At 35.1% G+C, this 25,182-nt stretch overlaps 7 protein-coding genes across 7 annotated transcripts in view; 5 read left to right on the forward strand and 2 right to left on the reverse strand.

The window, feature by feature from the left end:
• The first annotated feature begins 209 nt into the window (after positions 1-209).
• NAEGRDRAFT_81456 (uncharacterized protein) lies at positions 210-2,468 on the forward strand. The gene is made up of 2 exons (XM_002671664.1): positions 210-512; positions 689-2,468. Exons 1-2 carry the CDS (start codon positions 233-235, stop codon positions 2,434-2,436), a joined length of 2,028 nt encoding a protein of 675 aa, XP_002671710.1. The 5' UTR covers positions 210-232; the 3' UTR covers positions 2,437-2,468.
• Positions 2,469-2,565: 97 nt separating this feature from the next.
• NAEGRDRAFT_73288 (uncharacterized protein) lies at positions 2,566-4,696 on the forward strand (the record flags this gene model as incomplete). Its single annotated transcript, XM_002671665.1, has 3 exons — positions 2,566-3,309; positions 3,402-4,519; positions 4,654-4,696. The coding sequence occupies 3 exons, from the start codon at positions 2,566-2,568 to the stop codon at positions 4,694-4,696; spliced, it is 1,905 nt and encodes a 634-aa protein (XP_002671711.1).
• A 50-nt stretch (positions 4,697-4,746) lies between these two features.
• NAEGRDRAFT_73289 (uncharacterized protein) lies at positions 4,747-12,744 on the reverse strand (the record flags this gene model as incomplete). Its single annotated transcript, XM_002671733.1, has 1 exon — positions 4,747-12,744. The coding sequence occupies one exon, from the start codon at positions 12,742-12,744 to the stop codon at positions 4,747-4,749; it is 7,998 nt and encodes a 2,665-aa protein (XP_002671779.1).
• A 440-nt stretch (positions 12,745-13,184) lies between these two features.
• On the reverse strand, positions 13,185-15,692 carry NAEGRDRAFT_73290 (uncharacterized protein; the record flags this gene model as incomplete). The annotated part of the gene is made up of 2 exons (XM_002671734.1): positions 13,185-14,508; positions 14,554-15,692. The coding sequence occupies 2 exons, from the start codon at positions 15,690-15,692 to the stop codon at positions 13,185-13,187; spliced, it is 2,463 nt and encodes an 820-aa protein (XP_002671780.1).
• Positions 15,693-16,632: 940 nt separating this feature from the next.
• NAEGRDRAFT_73291 (uncharacterized protein) lies at positions 16,633-18,210 on the forward strand (the record flags this gene model as incomplete). Its single annotated transcript, XM_002671666.1, has 1 exon — positions 16,633-18,210. One exon carries the CDS (start codon positions 16,633-16,635, stop codon positions 18,208-18,210), a length of 1,578 nt encoding a protein of 525 aa, XP_002671712.1.
• Positions 18,211-18,391: 181 nt separating this feature from the next.
• Positions 18,392-19,162, forward strand: NAEGRDRAFT_73292 (uncharacterized protein; the record flags this gene model as incomplete). Its single annotated transcript, XM_002671667.1, has 1 exon — positions 18,392-19,162. The coding sequence occupies one exon, from the start codon at positions 18,392-18,394 to the stop codon at positions 19,160-19,162; it is 771 nt and encodes a 256-aa protein (XP_002671713.1).
• A 1,418-nt stretch (positions 19,163-20,580) lies between these two features.
• Positions 20,581-25,182, forward strand: part of NAEGRDRAFT_81457 (basal body protein NBP-2) — a gene marked incomplete at its 5' end in the record, with an annotated part of 6,968 nt that continues 2,366 nt past the window's right edge. Inside the window, one exon of the mRNA XM_002671668.1 lies at positions 20,581-25,177. Coding sequence (XP_002671714.1) covers positions 20,581-25,177 — 4,597 coding nt within the window. The remainder of the gene's footprint in view (positions 25,178-25,182) is intronic.

A 25,182-nucleotide genomic window follows, 5' to 3' on the forward strand; every position in this document is an offset into this window, starting at 1 on the left:
TTTGTTTCTAACACGAAATCCAAAACTCATCGTGTAATAAGGGCTCATCCGTTAATACAACCTGATAGCACTTTTGATTCGTGCTTTGACTTTGTTTGTTAACTCCTCCTAGGCGAGTCACTTCACAAGTCAGATCCAAATTCTATCAGTGACACTTGGTGAAAAGATAAAAGCTGTCAAATTGTGAGTAACGATCTGGTTCATCAGCTAAAAAAAACCAAACAAACACAACATGAACAGCAAGAGTATCATCTCATTGTTGCTCGTTGCCGTTTTGGCCATCGTTTTCATGTCAAGTGGAATTGATGCCAGAAAGAGCAAGGCAAAGAGAGCTGCTGAAGCAACACTGAAACGTTGCCAAGCATTAGGTGACCCACACTACAAAACTTTCAATGGAAAATTCGATTTCTACGGAGTTGGTGATTACGTTTTTGCTCAAACCAATGACGGTAATCTTATTATTCACACTAGAACTGGAAAGTGGAACAAGGCTTCAGTCAATACCGCTGTTGGTATGTAATTTAATTATTATTCCAATATCATGATTTTAACAATAATTATTCACATAATACATTTCATGATGCAATTTATTTTCAACTGATGACATTTGACATGTGGAAATTATTACTTCATATTTTTTCATGATGCATCCAATTCTTCTTTTAAAACTATTTATCAAAAACAACAGCTGTTAAACTTGAAGGATCAAGAATTTTCGAATATGATGTTGTTTCTGATAAATTCTTCTTGAACAAGGTCCCAACCAAGATTAACGTTGGTGAAACCGTCTCTTTGGGAACCAAATCATCAGTTAAGAGAGCTTCACAAACTTCATTCGTTGTCACTGCATCAAATGGTGCCATCTTGTCTGCCTCTTATTCCAGAAGCCCAGCTTATTTGAAGACTGGATCAATTGGTCACATTAACTTGATTCTCGATTCACCAAAGTCTGTTGACTACACTGAAGGATCATTGTGTTCAAGAGCAAAGGTTAACGCCAGAACCCGATTGCCACGTGCTATTGGTATTTTGCATAACCACAAGATTAGAAAATTCAGAAAGGTTCCATCAACCAAGGATTTCCCAGCTGATAAGGTCAAGAAGGCCAGATCTGTCTGTAGAAAGGCTGGTATCAAGTTGAAGAAGCATCCAAATGCTTTCAAGGCTTGTGTTAAGGATCAACTTTTGACTGGTAAGAAATTGGGTAAGAAGATTGCCAAGAAGATCGCCAAGGTTGAAAAACTTGAAGATAAGAAGAAGAAGAAACTCGTCAAGAAGATTATCAAGAAGGCCAAGAAGGCTGCCAAGAAGAGACTTGTCAAGAAGAAGAAGTTGTTGAAGAAGTTGAAGAAATTGTTAAAGAAGAAGTCTCGTGCTGCTAAGAAGGCTGTTAGAAAATTGAAGAGAAAGCTCAGAAAGTTGAAGAGAAAGCCAAAGAAGGTCTCCACCAAGACTAAGAAGGCTAAGAGAGCTTCAAGAAAATTGAAGAGAAAGCTCAGAAAGTTGAGAAGATGTGCTAAGAAGGCTAAATCTTTGAAGAAGAGAAAGGCTTGCAGAAAGCTCTTGAAGAGAATTAGAAAGTTGAGAAAGCTCAGAAAGTTGAGAAGAAGAGGTGCCAGAAGAGGTGCTAGAAGACCAAGACGTGTTATCATCATCAAGAAATGCAAGAGATCTCCAAGAAGAAGAGGTGTCAGAAGACCAAAGAGAAGAACTTCTAGAAAGATCAAGAAGGCCCAAAAGAAGAGAGCTAAGAAACTCGTTAGAAAGCTCAGAAAGATCAAGAAGGCTCAAAAGAAGAGAGTTAAGAAGGCTAAGAGAGCTGCTAGAAAGGCTAGACGTGCTGCTAGAAAGTTGAAGAGAAAGCTCAGAAGATTGGCTAGAAGACTCAAGAAGGCCAAGTCTTTTAAGGCTGCCAGACGTGCTAGACGTGCTTTGAGACTTGTTAAGAGACGTGCTAGACGTGCTGCTAAGCGTGCTTGTAAGCTCCGTAAGAGAGCCAAGAAGGTCAAGAAGGCTCTTAAGAGAAAGGTCAAGAAGGCCAAGAGAGCTGCCAGAAAGGCTAGAAAGGCTAGAAGAAACAGAAGACTCTCCAAGAAGGTTAAGAAGATCGTCAAGAGAACTTCTAGAGTTGTTGTCAAGAAGACAACTGCTAGAAAGATCAGAAAGTTGTTGAGAAAGGTCTTGAAGTTGAAGAAGAGATTGGGTAGAAAGTTCTGTCCAAAGAAGCACTTGCCAAGAAAGCTCAGATTGCTCTTGAAGAAATTGAAGGTCAAGATTGTTGCTTGTAAGAGAGGTAGAAGAGTTTCTAAGAGAAGAATCAACAAGAGAAAGCTCAGAAAACTCAGAAAGGTTAGAAAGGTCAGAAGAAACAGAAGAGGTGTTACTGTCATTGGTAAGAGACTTGCCAGACAATTGGTTAAGGTTTCTAGATGTTAATTTAACTCTTAATAATATAATTTAATTTATTCAAAATTTCTCATATGTAAATATTGTTCTGTTAGCATGTAGATTGGGAGGTAGATGTCGAAATGTTGAATTTTATTTTTATTAAAAATTAAAAAAAAAATGAAGAAGGTTCTTAGTCCATCATCTCTTCAACTCAATTTGAAAATTGCTTCGGGAGCTATTGCTTCATCATCAAAACATGCAACACAAATTGTAAAATATCTTGCTCAACAACAGCTGGCATCTGTTAATTCTTCCTATCATCAATCTAGTCGAGTTTCAACAAGCAAAAAAAAGGATAACGATGATGATGAATTTAAAAAGAACATGAACAACATATTTGGAGCATTGGGAGGCTCGGAACAAGTGAAAGGACATTTGAATGATATATTCAATGCTTTTTTAAAACCTGGAGCAAATATTCATACTTCAGGTGCTTCGAATTCTTCATCTTCATCATCTAAAAAGAGTGAACAACAAACAACGGAAAATGATGAAGCAAACAAGCCAAAGAATACCTTCATTCAAGATGAAGAACGATTAAACGAGAATTTCCACAAGATTGTCTTTGAAGCCTATCACATGCAACGTAAACAATTTGAAAACAAATTGACACCACAAGAAATTGTGAATTGTCTTGATAAACATATTGTTGGACAAAAGGATGCAAAGAAGGCTGTCAGTGTAGCCCTTCGTAATAGATATAGAAGAAAGATTTTGATTGATTGGGCAAAGAGTGAAAAAACTTTACTTGATCCTTCTGAGATAATTCCAAAGAATATTTTAATGATTGGATCAACAGGTTGTGGTAAAACTGAAATTGCAAGAAGATTGGCAAAATTAGTTTCTGCTCCATTCTTGAAGGTTTGTTTAATTCAATGTTCTCTATTAATTTATTATTATTATTTTATTATTATTATTATTATTGGAATGTTCTTAATGAAAAAATTATATAGGTGGAAGCAACTAAATATACAGAACTTGGATATCATGGAAGAGATGTGGATACTATTGCTAGAGACTTGGTGGATGTTTCTATCAATGTTTTGAGAAATAATATTACTGATCTTTTCAAACAATTTTTAAATAGACCACCATCATCAACACCATCCGAACAAGAAGAAGGAACTTTGGAAGAACCAGACTTGTTTGGATCCTATCTTCAACAATTAATAGAGTATAGAATCATTCACTTGATGATTGGAACAAAAAATATAGCAAATTTGAGAAATGGTACCATTAAGGATTATTTGAACATGTTAAGAAATGGAGAATTGGACGATAGAAAAATTGAAGTGAGCATGCCTGAAAAGAAATCATCATTAGGATTATCTCAATTCAGTGACGTGTTTGATGCTGTCAAGGGTTCATTTGGATCATCTCTTGATAATTCCAAATTTTCAATGCCAGATGTTGCCAACTTGTCAGATCATCAAACACCACTTGACTCAATGTTAGGTCAATTAAATCCACAAAAATATAAAAAGGTTGAAATGACAATTAAGGAAGCCAAAGTGAGATTAGTAGAGTTGGAAATGGATAAATTTTTGAATAGCCCATTATTCATTGAAGAGGCAAGAAAGATTGCTGAAAGTGATGGAATTGTCTTTATTGATGAAATTGACAAGATTTGTGGAAGTCCTGAAAAGAAGGCCGTTCAAGGAGATGCCTCAGGAGAGGGAGTGCAAAGGGATTTATTACCACTGTTAGAGGGTTGCACAATTAATACTAAATATGGTCCAGTCAAGACGGATCATGTTTTGTTTATTGCTAGTGGTGCTTTCCATCAACAAAAGCCATCTGATTTAATGTCTGAATTCCAAGGTAGATTGCCAGTAAGAATCATGTTAACTGCACTTAATACGCCTGAAGAGCTCTATCAAGTATTAACAATGCCAGAATTCAACCTTGTGAGACAAAATATTTCCCTTATGAATAGTGAGGGTATTTCTTTGGTCTTTAGTGACGCAGCTAATAGAGAAATTGCCAATTTCAGTGCCTTGTGTAATGCAGGAAATGATAATCTTGGTGCAAGAAGATTAATTGGAATTATTGAAAAGGTAATTGATGAAATGTCTTTTATTATTCCAGACTTAGTGAGAATGGAGGATACTGAAAAAGCTGCACAAGAATTGAGAAATATTGGATTTAACACTTTTGAAATATCAAGACAAGATAATAGAAATGCTATTACAATCACAATAACAGCCGAAGATGTGCAAAAGAAACTGGAAAAGAGCTCACAATTTAAAAAGTTGGATGTGAAGAAGTTTATGATTTAATAAATTTTGAAATTTAAAGTTAAAGTTCAAATCTTGCATTTGCTTTCATTCTTTGTTTGAGTTCGTTCACAATAGCAAATGATTTGTACTCATCTGTGAAAATAAACCTAGAGAAGGTATCACTCAAGTTCATAACAATTTGTTGATAGAGAGAATCAGCACATCCATTAATCATTCTTTGATAACCAACCCACATTACTTTGTTTTCTGTATTGTTTGCTTCTGCCTTCTTTTGTTCATCAACCAATTTTACACTTGATTGACTAAAGTCAAGTTTGATTGGCTGGGCATTCATGGATTGCATTGGAATTGACTTTGTCTTTTTAGTATTCAACTCTCCATACAGAATGCTTTCATAAACCTTATCCACAAATGGCTTGTCTTTACCTTGCTCGACAACCATCTTGAATAAGAGTAAGAATGAATTTCTTGAATGTGATGGAATATTCACTTCCATAGTTGCTCCTAATTTGATGTAAACCTCGTAGGTGCTGACACAGTACGAGTAGAGATGTTTCAAGAACTCTTCAGAATCGTCCATCTTATTCTCCAAAGTATCCATAAAGAGCTTGATATCAACATACATGTAAAGATTTTCCAAAGACCATTCCTTTTTACAGAACTCCTCAAATAGAATAATACCTTCAGAGTCTGACATTACTTGAGAGAGTTCCTCATTTTCTAATTCCACTGCTTCTTCTTTCTTATTGTCATTAGGTTTTTCAGTTGTAATCTTCTTGTAGAAATTATAAAGTGAAACCAAGGAAACAAATCCACCAAATGCTAAAATATAAAATACAATATAGACAGTTTCAATGGCAAATCTGGCTGAGTCAAAGACAAGCCCAATTGTGAATTGTTTAGTGTCAGAGCTGGAGAATTTTCCATCAATACTGGCAAGACCTAACGCTTGAGAAACAATGAGGAAGATAAAGAATGCCACAAAGAATATCATTTCCAAACGGTAGAACAGTGGAGTATCTCTTCTAACAAACCATTTCCATACTGTGTGTAATACTGTTGATATTTGAATTGTTTCCTTTCCTTTACCTGATGAAGTATCAGCACTAATTGGTTTAGTTTCTAATTTCTTTTGTCCTTTTCCTTCAGTAGTCGCTCCTTGATTTGTAAGTCTTGCAGAAATTGAAGACTCCTTTGAATCGTCATCAAATTTGTAAGTCAAAATCATATCAGCAACGAAAATTAAAGCAACAATCAAGGCAAATGTCAAAATGACAACACAATAGGATACAGAAACAATAGTAGTGTAGTCATTAGCACCAATAACTCCAGTATACTTGAGAACAAACCACAAAGTCCAATAGAGAATGTTAGCTACAGCAAACAAACATAAAATAGCATAATAGATTGGATTTGAGGTCAATCTCTTGAATGTTGTAATCTTCTTTGCATAATTTGCTAAAAGATTACCTTCCTTATTTCTCATCACATTCATTAAATTGTAAAGATGCTTCATGAATAAGTAACGAACCACTTGTAAGAGGAAGGCGAGAATGGCTGTTAAATTGAGAGTGTTGACAATAATTGAAGCTATACCACCAAACCAATTGACTACATTAGTGACATCAGTTTCATAAGCTGCCGATTTCAATGTATTACTCAATAATTCATTAACAAGAATGGAATTTCTAATAATTGAAATCAAAACACATTCAGTCAACAGGGCAATCATACCCAAGTATGGAGCAACAAGTCTACTCTTAATAGGTTGCTTATTTTTAAATATTGTGAGCAATACCAAAACAATAACAGCCACAATTCCATAAATTCCTCCAAAAACTATTTCAGCAATGTAATAACTGGCAACTTGTAATTTGTAGCTACTATTAACAGCACTAGTCAAATTGAATTGCAAGAAAGTACCAAATCTTGTGGTATGGTCACACTTACAAACAACATCACCATTAACAAATGAAGAGACGTAACAACCATTTCCTAACCAAGCATTTTCGGTTTCATTCCAATATCTGCACTCCATTGTGGTATTGGTAATATTCTTATTTGATGTCAAGGTAGAAAGTGATGTCTTGTCGAGAGAGAACGTCAAAGCAATAGGATTTTTGAGATTTCTCAATTCAACTTGACTGTCTGACATACTGAGTGTGAATTCCGTTAGAGGTGCAAGAATATAACTCTTCTTTGAGAAGGAATCAACCTTTGAGTTGATAGAGTAGGCTATGAATGATAAGCCAAAGGATCCAGTTGTTTCATTTGAAATTTGTTGGAAAATAGAATTCATATCCAAACTAACTTGATTAATACCAGTTGAAAGAGTTTGATTGGTAGTTGTTGGAGTTGACTTATCCAGAGAGAATGCAGAAATTGTAATATTGACCATATCAGTTGCAAATGAAAGAGTTGGAACTGATCCAGTTGTAACCAATGTTGGAATTTCACCAATGAGAGCTGTATCAGCTGTACTTTCTGCAGTTGATTCCACCTTTTCAGAGTTTAGTCCAGTTTCCAATAAATTTGAAACAAGTTTTAGTGTTGAAAATGTGACAGTTGAATCCAAAATCTTTGTCTTGACAAATGAATACAATGCCTTTTCTTCTAAATATTGAGCTGTAACATTTGAAACGAAATTGGCTAACTTGGTGTTTACCTTGTCGACCATTTCAGAGCTCATCTTTGAAGGATCTGAAGTAATGGTAAGGAAAGAATCCAATGCACTTTGTGGATTCTTAATATCAAATTGAACATTGTCAATTAATTGATTCAAAACGGCTTGTGATTCATTGGTTGAAATTGATCGAGTAGAAATGGATGTATCATAAGAGTAAAGAACTGATTGCTCAGAAGAGCTAGCACTACTCAATAAATTCAATAATTCCGAAACTGTTCCATTGTAAGGCGAAACTGTGACTGTTGAAGAATATGTCCACTCTTCATTACCATACTTATCGGCAACAAAGAGAATAACAGTGACAGTCTCATCGTTGGTGCTTCTACTCTTCTTTGTTTGAGTCAAATAAGGAAGAATGGAACTGAAAGTGGAATTAGTAGTGTATGAAGTGATTCTGACAGGTTTTTGTTGTGTAGAATCATAAACACCTAAAGCATACGTGAGTGGTTTGAGAGAATCGGCAGCTGACCATTCCTGAACTGTGAAAACGAAATTTTCAATAAGTGCCATACCTTGAGTTGGCATTATAGTGACGAGTTTTGTTGTATTCTTTGGAGCTGATGCTGGTGGGATGATTGGATAAGTTGAGGTGATTGAAAAACTGGAATTACTGTCCTGATTTCTAAATTCCAAAATAATTTCCAAAATTGATTCTTCAGCAGTGTTCTGTGTGAGATTTGTAATTTGCGATTTGAAATTGGAAACAGAATAGGAAAGATATGGAGAGCAAGTAAATCCATCAAGAGCAGAGTTTGGAACAATGGTTACATTTCCAGAAATGTCTAACATGTTAAGAGTTTGATTGAATCTAACGACAAGTGAGTATTCAACTTTCTTTGCTGCACAACCACCATTGTTACATCCCAAGAATCTTACCAAAGCACTTTGATTCAAAGAAACTGTCGGTACAACAATATCCAAACTAGTTGGTAAGGTATTGGTTGTGTAAGCTTCCTTCACACCAACAACAGATACAGAGTATGATTCTGGCACTTGAATAATGGTAATATTAAAACTAAATGTGTTTGATTGTCTGTAGAAGAAAACACCATCCTCTGAGGTTACAGCCATAGCCGACAATTCAAGATTGAAAGTTCCTGTTGGTAATACATAAACATTGAATAGGGCAATTGATTGAGTAATATTTGAAAGATAATCACTTCCATTATTTCCTTGACAATTAGTACATGTCCAATTGTAAATCACATTTTCCAACAAGTATGGTTGTGGAAGAATCTCACCTAGAACAGCATGAAGTGACAAACTAGAAATATTGTTGTAGACACTATAACTCTCTACCGTGTAACCTCCAATTTTAAGTGAGACTGTAATTGGAGATTGTGTGATATTACAATTCTTACCAAACCATGGATAACTGCATTCACAAGTATTAGGACTATTACAGATACCATTTTGTGAGCAAACATCCAAAGAAGTTGCATTCACACCAAAGCAAATTGGTGTTTGACAATTTTCTCCAGTGAAACCATTTGTGCATTCGCAATTATTTGGCGATTTGCATTGACCATGTCCAGAACAAACATTCAATGTATCATTAAAGTACAAAGAATAGCATTGGTACAGAGTACATTCCTCTCCAAAGTAACCTTGTACTTGACAAGAGCAAGTATTTTCAGAATTACATTGACCTTTTCCATTACAAACTTGTGGATCGGTTGAATTCTTTCCGAAACACGTTGAGAATTGACAATTATTACCAGAGTATGTTGAAGTACAATTACAGAAATCGACACCAATGCAGCTTCCTCTTTGGTTACAAACATTTGAAGAGTTGGCAAGAATATTTTCACACTTGAAGATTTCACAATTTGAACCGCCATATCCATAGCCACATGAACACAAATCAGTGTCAATACATTGACCAAAACCTGAACAAACTGATGGCATAGTTGAATTGATTCCGTAACAAATTGGGTATTGGCACTTGTCTCCAGTGTATCCTGTAACACAAGAACACTTATCAGGAGAAATACATGAACCCTTTCCACTACAAATAAACTTGGAATCTTGTGAAGTATTATTTCCAAAGCAAGAAACATATTGACAGTTATTTCCACTATATCCTAAATTACATGAACAATTATTTGGTAAAATACATTTACCAAATCCAGAGCACACAGTATTATTGAGATAGTTCAATCCATAACAATTGTAATCTGTGCAATTCTTTCCATAGTAATTATAATCTGTACAGTAACAAACGTCTGGAGAAGTACAAATACCTTTTGCATTACATTGTGTTGGATCATCAAAGGTTCTATTATAACAAATTGGTTTGTTACATTGTCCACCAGACGAAAAACCAGATAGACATTGGCATGTATCTGGTGCAACGCAGCTACCATTATTGGAACAGACATTTGGATCTAGAGCCGAGAGTGAGTAACAAACTGGAATGTCACATCTGGAACCTGTGTATTGAGAGGTACAATTACATAAATTGGCACCAGTACAATTTCCCTGAGAGCTGCAATATGCAACACCATCACATGAGTAGGCAGAACATTCTGCATTGCCTTTCCATCCAGTGTTGCACTGACAAGTATTATTGGAAATACACAAGCCATTTCCATGACAGTTGTCAGAGGCATCACATGTGAAAGTATTACAATTTGAACCTGTCCAGCCAGATCTACATTGGCATGTGTTATTTCCAATACATTGACCATTTTGAGAACAAGAATTAACTCCGTCACAACTAATAACTGAACAATTGGAACTTCCTTTCCATCCACTTTGACATTGGCAAGTATTGTTTGAAATACATAAACCATGATCGTAACAATTAAGCACACCATCGCATGTGAAAATGTCACATTTTGGTCCAGACCATCCAGATCTACATTGACATGTGTTATTTCCAATACATACTCCATTTTGAGAACAGCCACTAACACCATCACATGAGAATTGGGAACATTCTGCATTGCCTTTCCAGCCACTATAACATTGGCAAGTGTTGTTGGAAATACACAAGCCATTACTGTTACAATTTGAAGAGGCATCACAAGTGAAAACATTGCAACTTGCTCCTGTCCAACCAGACCTACATTCGCATGTGTTATTTCCAATGCATTGACCATTTTGAGAGCATGAATTAACACCATCACAAGTAATTGCCGAACAATTCGAGTTACCTTTCCATCCACTAACACAGTTGCATGTATTAGCGCCTGTACACGTACCATGTCCTGAGCAGAAATCTCTATCCTTACAAGTAAAAGTATTACAATTAGCTTCTGTCCATCCACTGTTACAATTACAAGTATTATTTGAAATACAAGTACCGTGTCCATTACAAGCTCCTAATGCATCACAACTGATTGCTGAACAATTTGCATTACCTTTCCATCCACTATCACAAGTGCATGTATTTGCGCCTGTACACGTACCATGTCCAGAACAGTAATTTCTTTGATCACAAGTGAAAACTGAACAATCGACAGCACCTCTCCAACCTGTTTTACAACTGCAAGTGTTATTCGAAACACAAGTACCCTTACTGGCACCTCCACAATTACTTAAGGCATCACAACTAATTGCTGAGCAATTTGCATTTCCTTTCCATCCACTTTCACAAGTGCATGTATTAGCACCTGTACACGTACCATGTCCTGAACAATAATTAGTTCCGTCACAAGTGAATTCAGAGCAGTTACTAGCTCCTCTCCATCCTGAATTACAGGTGCAGGTATTTGGACCGCTGCATATTCCGTGTCCATAACAACCTCCAACTAGCTCACAACTCACTGAATTACAACTTGTGTCTCCCTTCCAACCATCATTACATGAACAAGTATTTGCACCAACACATTCACCATGCCCAGAACAATAATTGCGCGAATCACACGAGAATATTGAGCAATTACTAGCTCCTCTCCATCCTGAATTACAGGTGCAGGTATTTGGGCTGCTGCATATTCCATGTCCATAACAACCTCCAACTAGCTCACAACTCACTGAATTACAACTTGTATCTCCCTTCCAACCAGCATAACAAGAACAATTATTGGGTCCAATACAGTCACCATGAGATGAACAATAATTGCGCGAATCACACGAGAATATTGAGCAATTGGCAGCTCCTCTCCAGCCAGTAACACAAGAGCATGTATTAGCAGAAGTACATGTTCCATGGTTTGAACAAACATTTGCTGTATCAGTTGCATTGTAAGAGTAACAAATTGGAATGTTGCACGAAATTCCAGTCCAATCAGTATTACATGAACAATATGTTTCTGAAGCACAAGAACCATGTCTTCTCCAACATTGTAGAGATGGCGAACACAATTCATAGGAACAATCAAGTCCTGTATAGTTGGTGGCAGTACAGTTACAACTGTTCGGAGCAATGCAATCTCCCTTATTGTAACAAACATTTGGTGATGGATAATAGTAACCGTAGCAAATATTGTATTGGCATTCAGAACCAGTATAACCAGTATTGCAGGAACAAGTATTCGGTGAAGTACAGGTACCTCTCACAGATCCAGAGCAAGCATTTGCTGTATTATTGGAAGGTATTCCATAGCAAATTGGATATTGACATTTTGGCCCAGTGTATGTCGAATTACATTGACATGTGTCAGTATCAATACAGTTACCATGCCCTGAACAAATAACTGATGAGATATTTTTAAAGGTACTCACTCCAAAACATATTGGAATTTCACAATTATTTCCTGTGTAACCTTGTGGACATTGACATTGATTAGTAAAAACACAAGTTCCTCTTCCTGAACAAACAGTAGTATCATTTTGTAAAATTCCATTACAAATAGTAACATTACAATCATTTCCAAACCAATTGGCTTTACAATTACAAGTATCCAAATCAGTACAATTACCATGTGAATTACAGACATTTGAGGCATTCTGAACTATTCCAAAGCATGAAGGAGTGCCACATTGAGTACCACTCCATCCATCATCACATTTACACACATTGGTATCGATACAATCTCCATTTCCTTTACAAACAGAATTTGTTTCATTCTGTAATATTCCAAAACAGGAGGTAACATTACAATCAATTCCATACCAATTTGATGAGCATGAACAAGTATCAGTACCAGAACAAGTTCCATGCCCATTACATACAGCACTTGTTTCATTCTGTAATATTCCAAAACAGGAGGTGATTTGACATTGAGTGCCATACCAATCTGGATCACATTCACAATTATCTTGTTCGGTACAGTTTCCTCTTCCGTTACAAACTTGGGTTGTGTTTGACAATTTTCCAAAGCAATAGATGAGTGTATTGTTGTTGGATTCTTGTGCTTGTGTGAAAAGGAAACTCTCTTTAGTTTCGAATATTTGTTGTTGGTCTTGATGGAATAAAAACATCATGATGAAACAAGTTGACAAAATTGATGCATATAAAATTATATTCATCAGAAAGGAATGATTACCCGGAGAAGATTGTTTCCTCCTTGTCATTCCAATACGAGAAAACCCATTATTATTATTGCTTCTCATCATTGTTGATACGAAAAGTGAAGATGATGAAATAACTTCTGTTAAGAAGTGAAGGGTTTTTTTTTGTTAGGTGATGTTCGGTATTTCTTGACTAAAGCAACATGTCAATCTGTCCAACGTTGGCTTTGTTAGTGTGAAAAAATTAGAATGGAAAGTAATCCGCCCTTGACTAGTGACAAAAACACTAATAGATTAGGTTTTAGTCTGCAATTAGAATGTAAGCCGTAAATTGTCACTTATCTCAATCGATTATAAACTCAATGATTTAAGGTGTGTACAAAATATATTGAGACAATATCATTTTAATACTAAAAAATGTGATCATCAGAATCATCATCATCGTCATCATCTTCATCATAGTAATTACCATATATATAACCCATATCAAGATCATCAGAATCATCAGAGTTATAATCCTCATCAGATGTGTCTTCTTCCATGCTGTCTGTGTTAACCTGTACTTCTAATTGCTGTGTAATCCTTTTCAAAAGGGATGTCACATACAGGCTTCTCGACTCATTGAATGAAATGCAATCTGTTATAGCATCAAAAATGTCATCAACATTCAAATGTTTTGGTCTTACATCTAGATTGTGCTCTAAAATATTTAAAAAATTTGTTAAAACAAGCTCAGATAATACATCGGTATCATTTTCATAGAGGAATCCACAGGGACAGCCAAACTGGCCCATGCCAGTGGAAATCTTTCCAAAATCTCCAAAATGAGCAACTGAATAGATGAATCTTTGATTCTCTATTTCATGTATTTGAGGACATTCTAATTTTTCATTAATAAGTCTGTCAATTTCTGATTGAGGAAGTATCGCGACACCTGTTGAAAGAAAATAATTGTTCAAAATACGTCCCAACGTGATATGAGCGTCTTTAGATTTGGATTTGGCAAGAGATTTAACAATAACTTCTTCATTTCCTATTTCAGGATGAATACGAACACCCTTAAAAAATTTGACATCAAAAAAGAAGCTCACTACAATTGGTGATAACTCTCTATCATTCTCAACTAAAAAACCCAACATTTCTGGAATTTGAAAATGCTTTGATATTTCATTCAATCGATCCTCGCATTCTTTTGTTTCAGGTAGATTGTTTCTATGGACAATATTTCCTAAATTTTTGAAAACCAACTTAGTAAGCTCTGTGTTCAACAAGGACTCAACCAATTTTTGAACAATATCCACTACTTCCAAAGATTTAGAATCTATTGCTCCACGAACAATCTCATCAAGTGGACGTACAAGTGTCTCACTAAAAACAGAGGGCAGAGCAGGTATGTTCAGCAAGGCCTGAATACTGTCGGCAACCTGTAAAAAATAGTCCTGCTCTTTCATACATTCAGCTACTTTTTGAATAACCTCGAGAGCTTTTTCTGAAAAAATACTTTCTGTACAACAATACTTAAATGCTGCTGTGAATATTTTCAGATAATTAACTTTTGGTATTGGATTGAGAGAAAAGGCTTTCAAAATCTTGTGCATTATCTGAGAGTCGTATGCATAATCAAATGTCAAGTGTTTGGCACCACAATTATATGCCTCCTCTCTTACTATTAAAGATTCCCTTTCTAGCAATGGCAATATAGCTTGAACAACATTCTTACATCTAGAAAAATTTCTGTTGAAAACATGTTAGCAAGAAATAATATGATCCACTACTAACCTTTGATTATTACTCGGTGATGAAAGAGCTCTCAAACAATCTATTACTAATTCTTCATCAGAATATTTCAATAGTCTCGTTAAGAAGCTTGAAATGCTTTCAACAATATTATTATCACCTCTTTGATCAATTATTTCCATTATAGAAATTATCTTTCTAACTCTCTTGTACTTTTCCTCTTTTGGAAATATTTTGATGCTTTCTTTTTCTATAACATTGATATCATATGAAACTTCCTGATAGAGAGTAAAGAAGGGATGTAAATCTTTGGCTGATTTATAAGCCTCACGAATTGAAGGTATTTTTGGATTGTCTATATGTTGATAAGCAGTCTTTCCTAATCTTGTTATACACATTGATCTTTGATCCTCATCTTTTGACTTGTAAATTAAATCTAATAATATGCAATCCATGTCATTCATATCAATATAACTACCTTCCCAGTTAGATGCATTATAATAGGTAACTATTAGAGACTTGAAATGTTTTAAGAAATATTTGACCTGTAAACTTGGTACACCTGCTTCTGCAATCTTGATGGTTGCCACAAAGAGTGAAATCTTCCAATCAGGTATTTTCATTGATTGTGTGGTATAAAGTGTTATTGGCTGTTCAGTCTGACCTATTGCCACATTCAAGAAATTTAACATGTTTGTTCCGAATGTAGAATCCAAACAATAGATATGCTTTAAAAATCCTCTTGCTGTGTTCTGGTTATTTTCTTCAAATAGGAAAGCATTCGGAAGTGCCTCGGCAGCCATCATACATATTTTGTAATTTACAATCATTTCATCATCGCTTGATTCAATTTTAAAAGTATCATCTTCAGTACAGCCAAAACTCCACTCCTTTCCATTTGATACTGTTTTATACATTTCAATTAAATTTTGTACAAGTGTTTTACATGGCTCCTTTCGGTAAGAGGCTTGATTTATCACTCTATTTCTCATCTCCTTTAAATGTTGTAATAATTCCTCTGATGTATATGTTGGCCAAGCCTCTGCCTTTTGATTTATATCCTGTTGAGTTTCATCAGAGTAATAATCAGAGTCATCATCACTCGAAGAATAATCCCGTCCATGCATATGATAACCAAACGAATGACCAAATCTTCGCACCAATCCCATATGATTGAACATGTTGTATTTTCTTTTGTTTGATTTTTTTCAAATTTTAAAAAAAAAATTAAGCGCGAAAATATTGTTATTATATTAACAAAATATTATGTACTGTCTCGGAAGTGAATTGATCGTTGTCGGAATGGTTTTTCATCGGGAAGGTCTAGGAAGTGGATAGTATTTGCTCAACAACACTTGAATGGTAGTGGTAATGGAAATCTTAAAGATTTGGGTCAACATCATGGAATTGGAAATTATTTTCTTGTTGGGAAAATAAAGGCAACACCATCATCATGAGTTCTTCATCAAATTATTAAAAATTATTAATTATGATGAATATCAAACAGCTGTTTTCAATTATGAATTGATGGCAATCTACACTTTGAAACAAAATCCGTTAATTTAGTACTAATTTAACCTGTTCCGAGTATTAAAACAGCACAACTGCTTCATTGAATTGAACACTTACAACATGTTCAATTTCTTTGACGTCAAAGCTTAGCTCCTCACAAATTTGAACATCAACAACAATTCGGAATTTGGAATAAATTGAAGTTCAGTCAATTAACCAGCGATATATTTCATTAATCATAGCTTAACATTTTCAACAGAGAGACTGCTGACATCTTGGCCAACAAGATTATCTCTCGGCAAAATCAATACCATGTGTTGATGTTGAACAGTGTCATCTCCAACAACATAATGTCACAATCAACTACCGTAGTTTAGATTAGTCTAGAACTTGAATAATCATTGGAAACTACTTCCAATTTGTTAGAATTTAGGTTTCAATTGTCCTTTCATCACTTGGTTTCTAAGGTAAAGAATTGTGCACAGTATCACTTTTCAAGTCAAATAAATAAACTTGTTCCTTCTTTCGTCCAGAATCGCCATTTTAAATTGTAAAATCACAAGCTTTGACGTCTTTCACACACTTTAAAAAATTAAAACAACGTAAGCTATGAAATTCAAGAGGAATAAAACGTTAGACGAAACCGTTGTGTCTCCTTCCTCGTCAACACCAACCAATACATCATCTTCTTCTACATCCTCTTCAAAGAAAAGACCTAGCAGTGTGAATAGTGACTTTGATGTTTCGAATTATGCCATTGTTTTTGAAGAAATGATGGATTCGAAAGAAACTCGTGATTTATTCTATGAATATTTGCAGCTTAATCGTTCGGTGGAATCTCTCATGTTCATGAATCAAGTTGAAGAATATCGTGCGGAATATAACAAGAAATTCGAGAATGTTATTTGTGGTGAAAATGTTGATAAAAAGCAAGTTCATACCAAGATTGTGGAAATCTATTCGAAAGCAAGGGGTATTCTTGATCAGTTTGTGTTTCAAGGAGGTCAATTCGAGTTGAATTTGGCCTTTGCTAACAAGGATAAGATTCGAGAACTTTGGGAAACAAAAGTTTGTGAAAGTTTTGAAAAATTGGACAAGGAAAGATTGGAGGTTGAGAAACTTTCGAAAATCATTTCCATGTTGGAAACTGATACATTGTTTGGACTTGCAATGTTTAGTGTGAATTTGGATTTGAGGTTTGATCAATTTCCAAGATTTTCCAGATCTGAAATGTTAATGAAATTCCTCGAGTCGAAAGGAGAACGATTCACCAGAGCCATTGCAACAGATATTTCTAAAGGTTTCCAATTAGATATTCGATTCAAACCTCATCATTTACAAGATTCAACCATTGATGACAAGTTTATTTACTTTGGTTTCACCCTCGCTGAGGACACACCTGATTGGGAATTGACCTATTCAGATAAGAAGAATACCTGTGAATTGTACCAATCCAAAACTTCCTATGTATTCGATACTGAAACATTGAAAGGTTTGAGATTGAGTAAGGTTGTCACTCGTGTACCATATCCAATTGAAGAAGTCTGGGCATGCTTCTGGAATATAGATCTCCATAAGGTGATAGATCCTATGGGAGGTGCAGAAACTTTCAAATTAATGGATTACATTTCACCTGTATCTGAAGCTGAAGGAAAACCAAATTATTCGAATCAACAAGTTTCATGTTGTACGAAATTCCCAATTCCATTCATGAAGAAGAGAGATTTACCAATCACCATGACAGCAATCAGAGATCCAGAACTTAACATGATCATGGTTGCAGGACACACTTGTTCACTAATCGAAACTAGAGAAGATTGCATCCCAGCTCAACTCATGTTTTACTACATGTTCTATAAGGTCAGTGATAATGAAACTCGTTTCATTCACACTGTGTATACTGATTTGAAGTTGCCTCTAAATCCTTCCTTAATGCTCAAAGTAATCATGTTGAAGAGAGCTAAGGATTATAAGAAAGGTTTCGAGCAACAAATTACTCGCCTTCGTAAGGAAAAAAGTACAAAGGATGGTCTGATGGATACTTCCCAATTTGTGGATGCTATGAAATATAATTTGGCCATTGAGGAGAATACTAAATTATATCCTAATAGATCGTGGTATAATGAATGGCTTCAGTTGAGAGAGAAACGACTCAGCTTGAACATGTCAGATGCAAAATCAAATTAACTTCAAATAAATGTTGTGTTGACTGTACAAATTATAGAAGAAGTATCAAAAATCCTTGCGTAAAATTATTTCAACTCCTGCTCCCGCAGATTCTCCGTTGTAACAAATTTTACTCCGCAAACACAGTGTGCATAAATCAGGCGCAAGCATTGAACATCTCTCGATAACACTCAACAAAAAAATGCAAACACTCCACCTTGCCATCATTGCTGTCTTGTTAATGACCTTGGCCGTCATCTCTCATGGCCAAAACTCCAAGATTAACATAAAGACTCCAAAGTATACTTGCTGTATGCCTCGTGCTCACACTGTCCACGCCAAAGTCACTAGAATGGGACTTTCCAACTGTAATCCATCAAATGGTGATTGTCACTTTGATGGAATGAAGATTATTCGTGAAAAACACATGCCAGATTTCTTCCATCGTCGTTATCGTTTAGATTTACAAATTGAAGTGAATGGAAAGGTGGTGAGTGATGAAACTACATTAGGTTTCATGGATACTTATCCATCTAACTTTGGTGTGGAATATGTTTTTAACAAAACTACTTGTTCCTGTAAACAATTGACTAGACAAGCTGCTTACTTGATGGTTTCATGTGTTGATGCTGATTATCAATTGGAAGGACATGTTGATATCGGAATTAAGAGTGAAGATCATATTAAATCCCAGAAATTCGTTCGTACAAAGCAATTGCACTCCAATACTACACAAATTGATGTGATGGTCGTTCAACCAGTTCAAACTAAACCCCAACCACTTCCATATCCAGATCCATATCCATCAGATTATAATTGTGCTATTGTTTATTCCGATACTAGAATTGAAAGTAGAGACACCAAAGGTCAATTGAATAATTTGGAAACTATTTCAAGTGAATGTTGGGACTTTTTGCCTTTTAACACTGATAGTGATTATGTGCTTCCATCTTATTGTCCAAAATGTCATTAAATTCTTTTAATCCTTGTAGTATGTTAATATTCAACACGTGTTGAAAATGTTGTTGTTTTATTGTTAAAACAATGTTTTCATTCATCTGATAATAAATATGATGTTTATTATCTATTTAAATAGTAGTACTAAAAGACGATTCAAGTTGGTGAAGTACATGTTGAGTTATGGTCCATGTACTTTTTCAAAATTCACATGTACCAATCCCTATCAAACTTGACCAAAATTGATAAGAGAAAGCTCTCTTACCTACTATTGACCATTCCGAACAATACTACATTGACAGTTTTCCAAGTTGTCCAGTAGATCCAGCAGTGATGATGAATTTAGTGAAAATTTTGACATTTCACCAAAATTACATTACTAAAAATTAAATTTCCACAAATACTATTATTATATTGATAATGAAACAATAGTATTGATGATGGTTGGTGAATGATCGGATAATGGCACCAGGTTGTGATTTTCCATCATGATGAAAAATAAATTCCAATTTCATAATGATAATAAAAATTACTATTATTACTATTCAGATGTTGAGATGGTGATGTGAAAGTTTGATAGCTTCAAGATGTGAAACCACTCCTAAAATCAGCATTACCACAAATTACATTTGTTGATTTTAAAAATATTTTTTATAAATATTTTTAATGCATTTACCACCAAAAACCGTTGCGTTTTCAAAATCAAGAAAAAAACAACAATGCATTAAATAGACTTTCATCATTATTAATTTTGATAAAATAAATAGACTTCACCAGATGGCGGCTTCGTCTATTGTATCCAATTCAATCATCGTCATCAAGAGAGAGTTCAACTTTAACAAGCAGCGTCTAGGCATGAAAATACACTCATCAACATTCAGAGATTACCAGTTGCATCTCTTCATCACAATATTTAATTTAAATAATGTATAGAATATTGTGGCCGTGTTCATCTAATTGGTGATATCTACAATCTCTTCCCATCACGATTATTCTTCGTACGCTACATTTTCAACGAATATTGCTGTTGAAACCATCGAGGAATCAACAATTAAGAGCAATTGGTATCAAAAGAAGTTTAATCACTATCTGTTAACCAATTTATCATTCAATCTAATTATCGACTGAAGTGTATTGGAGACGAGATGCATTACTATGAACATTAAAATTCCAGAATGGTTCTCTAAATTCCAAAACAAATATCCTTGGATAATATTGTATCAGCAATTTCTCTTACAGTTTTGTATTGCATTCCATAAATGGAAGATTCGCGAGTAGTTTAGTTCATGTTAGTAGTATCCTAATGTCATCTATCACCATCAAGTAAGCAATAGTTTACAACATACAAAACTTTATTCGATACTCGAGATACAAAATTCACAAACAAGTTAAAAAGGTCACTTTGGATGCTATTACTACAATTCAAACAAAAAAATGTCTCTTGACTACTGTATGGTCTCTAACAGAGTAAAACTCTGTAAGGTTACTGTTTGTATGCTTGTGACCCTAGTTATCTTGTCCATTTTGGCTTCTAATACTAATGCATTTGAATGTACAGGTACAGATTCTTGTAATGGTAGAGGTTTTTGTTCAACCACAGGTGATTCTTGTCAATGTTTGACAACTCTCAACTATGATTTGAATAATAATGCCAATACTATGGTTGCTAACTCTTCCCTTTCATTCTATACTCTAGGTTCAAGTGATGGAGAAGAACCATCCTATACTTTCATTTCTGGTAATACTACCTATGTTTCCAAAATTACTTTTGATGGTACTAATGTAAATGTTATTGTAAAGAATCAAAGTATTTTGACTCAAGATGTTGGTAGTGGATATCAATACCTCACTCTCAAAATTGATGGTAGTTTAGGAATGTGTCAAAGTGATAAGATTGATTGTGTTGCTCTCACTAGTAACGGTGGTGTTAATTCTGCTGCTTGTAATGGAACTGGTCCTTTCTATTTCTTCTTTAGAAAGGATGGTTTAATCTCTGTTTTAGATAGTACTGGTGCAGAATGTTGGAACAGTAATGTTTTCGATTCATCAGTTAAATATCAAGATTTTGCTGGTACTAGTTGTCAAGATTCATTGTATTATTGTAATGGTATTGTAAATACTGATGCTAATGTTTGTAGTGGTAAGGGAAAGTGTGGTTCTACTGGTTGTACTTGTAACAATACAACTCAATGGACTGGATCTGATTGCTCAACCCCTATTTGTTATGGTTTACCTTCTACTGATGCTAACGTTTGTAAAGGAAGAGGTTCATGTGCTGCTCCAGATTCTTGTTCATGCACTATTGGTCAAGCTCCATATTGTAATGTAACTTGTGGAAATGTTTCTGAAAGTTCTCCTAGTGTCTGTAATGGATTTGGTCAATGTATTTCCCAAGATACTTGTCAATGTACAAATCCAAATTATTCTGGTAAGAATTGTGATGTTTATAGTTGGGTATGTCAAGATGTCAATTCTTGTAACTCTAAAGGTTTCTGTGCCAATAGTACTTTGTGTGATTGTTCCTATGATTACATGAATATTGTTAATGGTGGTGCTACTCTCTATCGTGATGTTGTTACTAATGCTTTTGCTAATTCTCCAAATTTCAATTGTTCCCTTCGTCAAGTTGCTACTGTTGTAAATAATCAAACTGTATATCCATTGGTAGGAATTTGTGGTGGTGTCACTATTTGGACTTATCCAATTACTACTTTTACTAGTTTACTTGAATATCTCACAATTACAGCAAATGGTCACGTTCTTGTTGAAGGTAACACTCAACTCTTAGATTTCAATTCTAATATGGCAATTAATACAACCACTCCTGTTTACAGTATGGGAAATGATGGTGTATTCAGAATTTACTCATCCACTGGTACAAATACCTATTCTCTTGGTACTTCAAATGGTCTTACAGGTTGGACTCTTGCTTATGGTCAACAATGTCAATCTTCACACAGTTTTTGTAATGGTCTCCTCGATACTGATCCAAATGTTTGTAGTAGACGTGGTTCATGTGTTATGGGAAGTTATTGTGATTGTAAGCATGGTTTTGGTGGTACTAATTGTGAAAAGGAAGCCACTTGTGATGGAATTCCTCAATCATCCAACTTAACTTGTTCAGGACATGGTAATTGCACTTTCCAGGGATGTACTTGTACTGCTCCATACTATGGAAGTAATTGTTCTCAAAGATATTATACCTGTTATGGTATTGCTTCAACAAATCCATCTACTTGTAGCGCTAATGGTAAATGTGTTGAAGACAATACTTGCGTTTGTAATAATGGTTTCAGTGGATCAATGTGTCAAAGTCTTTCATCTAACAATGGAACTAACAATGGTACAATCAACAATAATGGTACAATTAATAACAATGGTACTGTTAATAATAATGGAACTATTAACAATAATGGTACAACCAATAATAATGGTACTGCTAACAATGGTACTGTTAATAACAATGGAACAATTAACAACAATAATGGTACATCTAATAATGGTACTTCCAATAATAATGGAACCGTTGTTGATCCATGTAAGAATATCACTTGTCAATATGGTATTTGCTCTGCAGGCAAGTGTATCTGTAGTTATAGTACCGATTATTTCTATTATGGACCTACTTGTTCAAAATACAGTGCAGTTATGTGTCAAAGCTTAATGCAAGCTTCCACAGCTCCATTCTGTGCCTCAGTTGGTGTAACTCCTAATATTATGAATTTTGTTTCTGAACTTGGTTATAATCTTCTTGCTAAATATAATGGTGCGCTTAATGAAAGCGTTGTCAGTGCTCAAGCTGTTTCAGAACTAGATAATGCTGCCTTGTTAATGTCTCAAGCATTCGTCAAAGCTTGTACCAATGATGCTTGCCGTCTTGCCTATAAGAGATATGCTTGCTATTCACAATTCCCAATTTGTTCTGCAAATACTTACATGCCAGTTTGTAATGGTGCTTGTACTACTGCCCTTAGTCCATATCCACTTCCAAATGTTAATTTGACAAGTTTGTGTGGATCTCTTCCATCTAAATATTGTACCAATGATATTAACTATGTAGATGCCAAGTGTGTTGGTGTAACTTGTTCTGGTCGTGGATCTTGTTCAAATGGAACTTGTAATTGTGCAAGTGGCTATACTGGTGCTAATTGTGAACAAGTTATCATTCCATACTCTCTCACTCCTGCCTGTGTAAATGTAATGTCCTCATCTTCAACTCCTTTCTGTGCCTCTGCTGGAGTTGTTCTCCCATTGTATAATGTTAATTTAATGAATGGTGCTAAGAGTGAAAGCCAAGCTGCTAGTATGCTTGCTGCTAGTTTAGCTCAATTAGATGCCCAAGCTAATGCTACCTTCTTAACTGGATCTTCTTATAATCCTAATTGTGCAACTGCTGATTGCTTGATTCATATTAAGAGATATGCATGTTATACTACATTCAAGTCTTGTATTAATACTACTTCAACTGCTGTTCCATGGTGTAAATCTGCATGTCAAATCATGTATACTCAAGCTAGTACTATTGCTAATTTTAGTTATCCAATGAATGCTACATGTGACTCATTCCCTGACTCCAACTGTAACTACGGTGTCTACCTTCCTTCCACTACCACTTGTTTTGGTAAATCAATTAAGGATGCTACTGTATGTTCAGGAAAAGGATCATGTATTTCTCAAGATACTTGTAATTGTGCAAATGGTTATTCTGGAAGCAATTGTGAAAAGGCAGTTTGTTTCTCAAAGATTAGTTCTGATTCATCAGTTTGTTCAGGAAGAGGTTCATGTGTTGCTCCAAATAGTTGTACATGTAAAACAGGATACACAGGAGAAAAATGTGAACTTCCAACATGTAATGGTAAGAGTGATGTTTTGGGTGGTTGTTCATTCCGTGGATCTTGTAATACTACTGATTCTTGTATCTGTAATGGTAATTTTGATTCATCAACATTCTGTTCTAAATGTAAGAGTGGTTATGTTGGATCAAATTGTGATGTTCCAGTATGTTTCTTAATTTCTGCCACTGATAGTACTGTTTGTGGAGGTCAAGGTTCTTGCATTAGTCCAAACACTTGTAAATGTAAATCAGGATATTCAGGCACTGCTTGTCAAACCTTCTCTTGTTATGGTATTTCAAAGACTGACAGTAATGTCTGTGGTGGAAGTACAAGAGGTTCATGTATTGGTCCAGACAATTGTAAATGTGTTACCAATTGGAACAATAAGAATAATACTTGTACTAGTTGCAGTCCTGCATACACTGGTTCTTCATGTACTACTCCAGTTTGTAGTGCAACTGATACATGTAATTCTCATGGTACTTGTGATTCTAATTTCAAGTGTGTCTGTACTGGTAATTTCATTGGTGATTATTGTTCATCATGTGCCACTGGATTTGTTGGTGCAAATTGTGATATTTCTTGCTCAGCTGCCAAGACATGTAATTCACACGGTTCATGTACCAATACTGGTTCTTGTACTTGTAATGGTAATTTTGATCCTTCTTTCAATTGTGCATCTGCTAAATGTCTTAATGGTTTCTTGGGTGATGGATGTAATTACAAGGTTGATACATCTTCTTTCAAGTTCAATGCTAATGGTGATAGAATTACTGCTACCATTTATAATGCTGTCAAGACTCAAGTTGCCTGTTCTCAAATTATTTCATCTCTCTCCAAGCTTGGTACTGGTCCAATTTGTAACATGGATGGTAAATCATCTATTGAAATTATTTTAGGTGTTGGTGCTACCATTGTTACTGGTGATTCATTAACTCTTTATTCATTGATTGGTGACTCTAGCTCAACTGTTAATGCTGTTGTTTCTGCTGGTGAATTTGTTGCTTTAGCACCAACTTCTGCATTGACTTCTGACAAGTCTCTTGTTTCCCAATGTGATGTTTTGAATTTGAATGCATTTGATTCTGTTTCTCTTGATCGTCGTCCTCTTACATTCTCTTGGACTTGTACTGCTGGTCCATCATCAGATGATCAAACCAAATTGAATTCTTTAATTTCCTCTACTACATTGAGTGGTATC

The sequence above is a fragment of the Naegleria gruberi genome, assembly GCF_000004985.1.
Source record: "Naegleria gruberi genomic scaffold NAEGRscaffold_59, whole genome shotgun sequence".
Classification (NCBI taxonomy): domain Eukaryota; phylum Heterolobosea; class Eutetramitea; order Acrasida; family Naegleriidae; genus Naegleria; species Naegleria gruberi.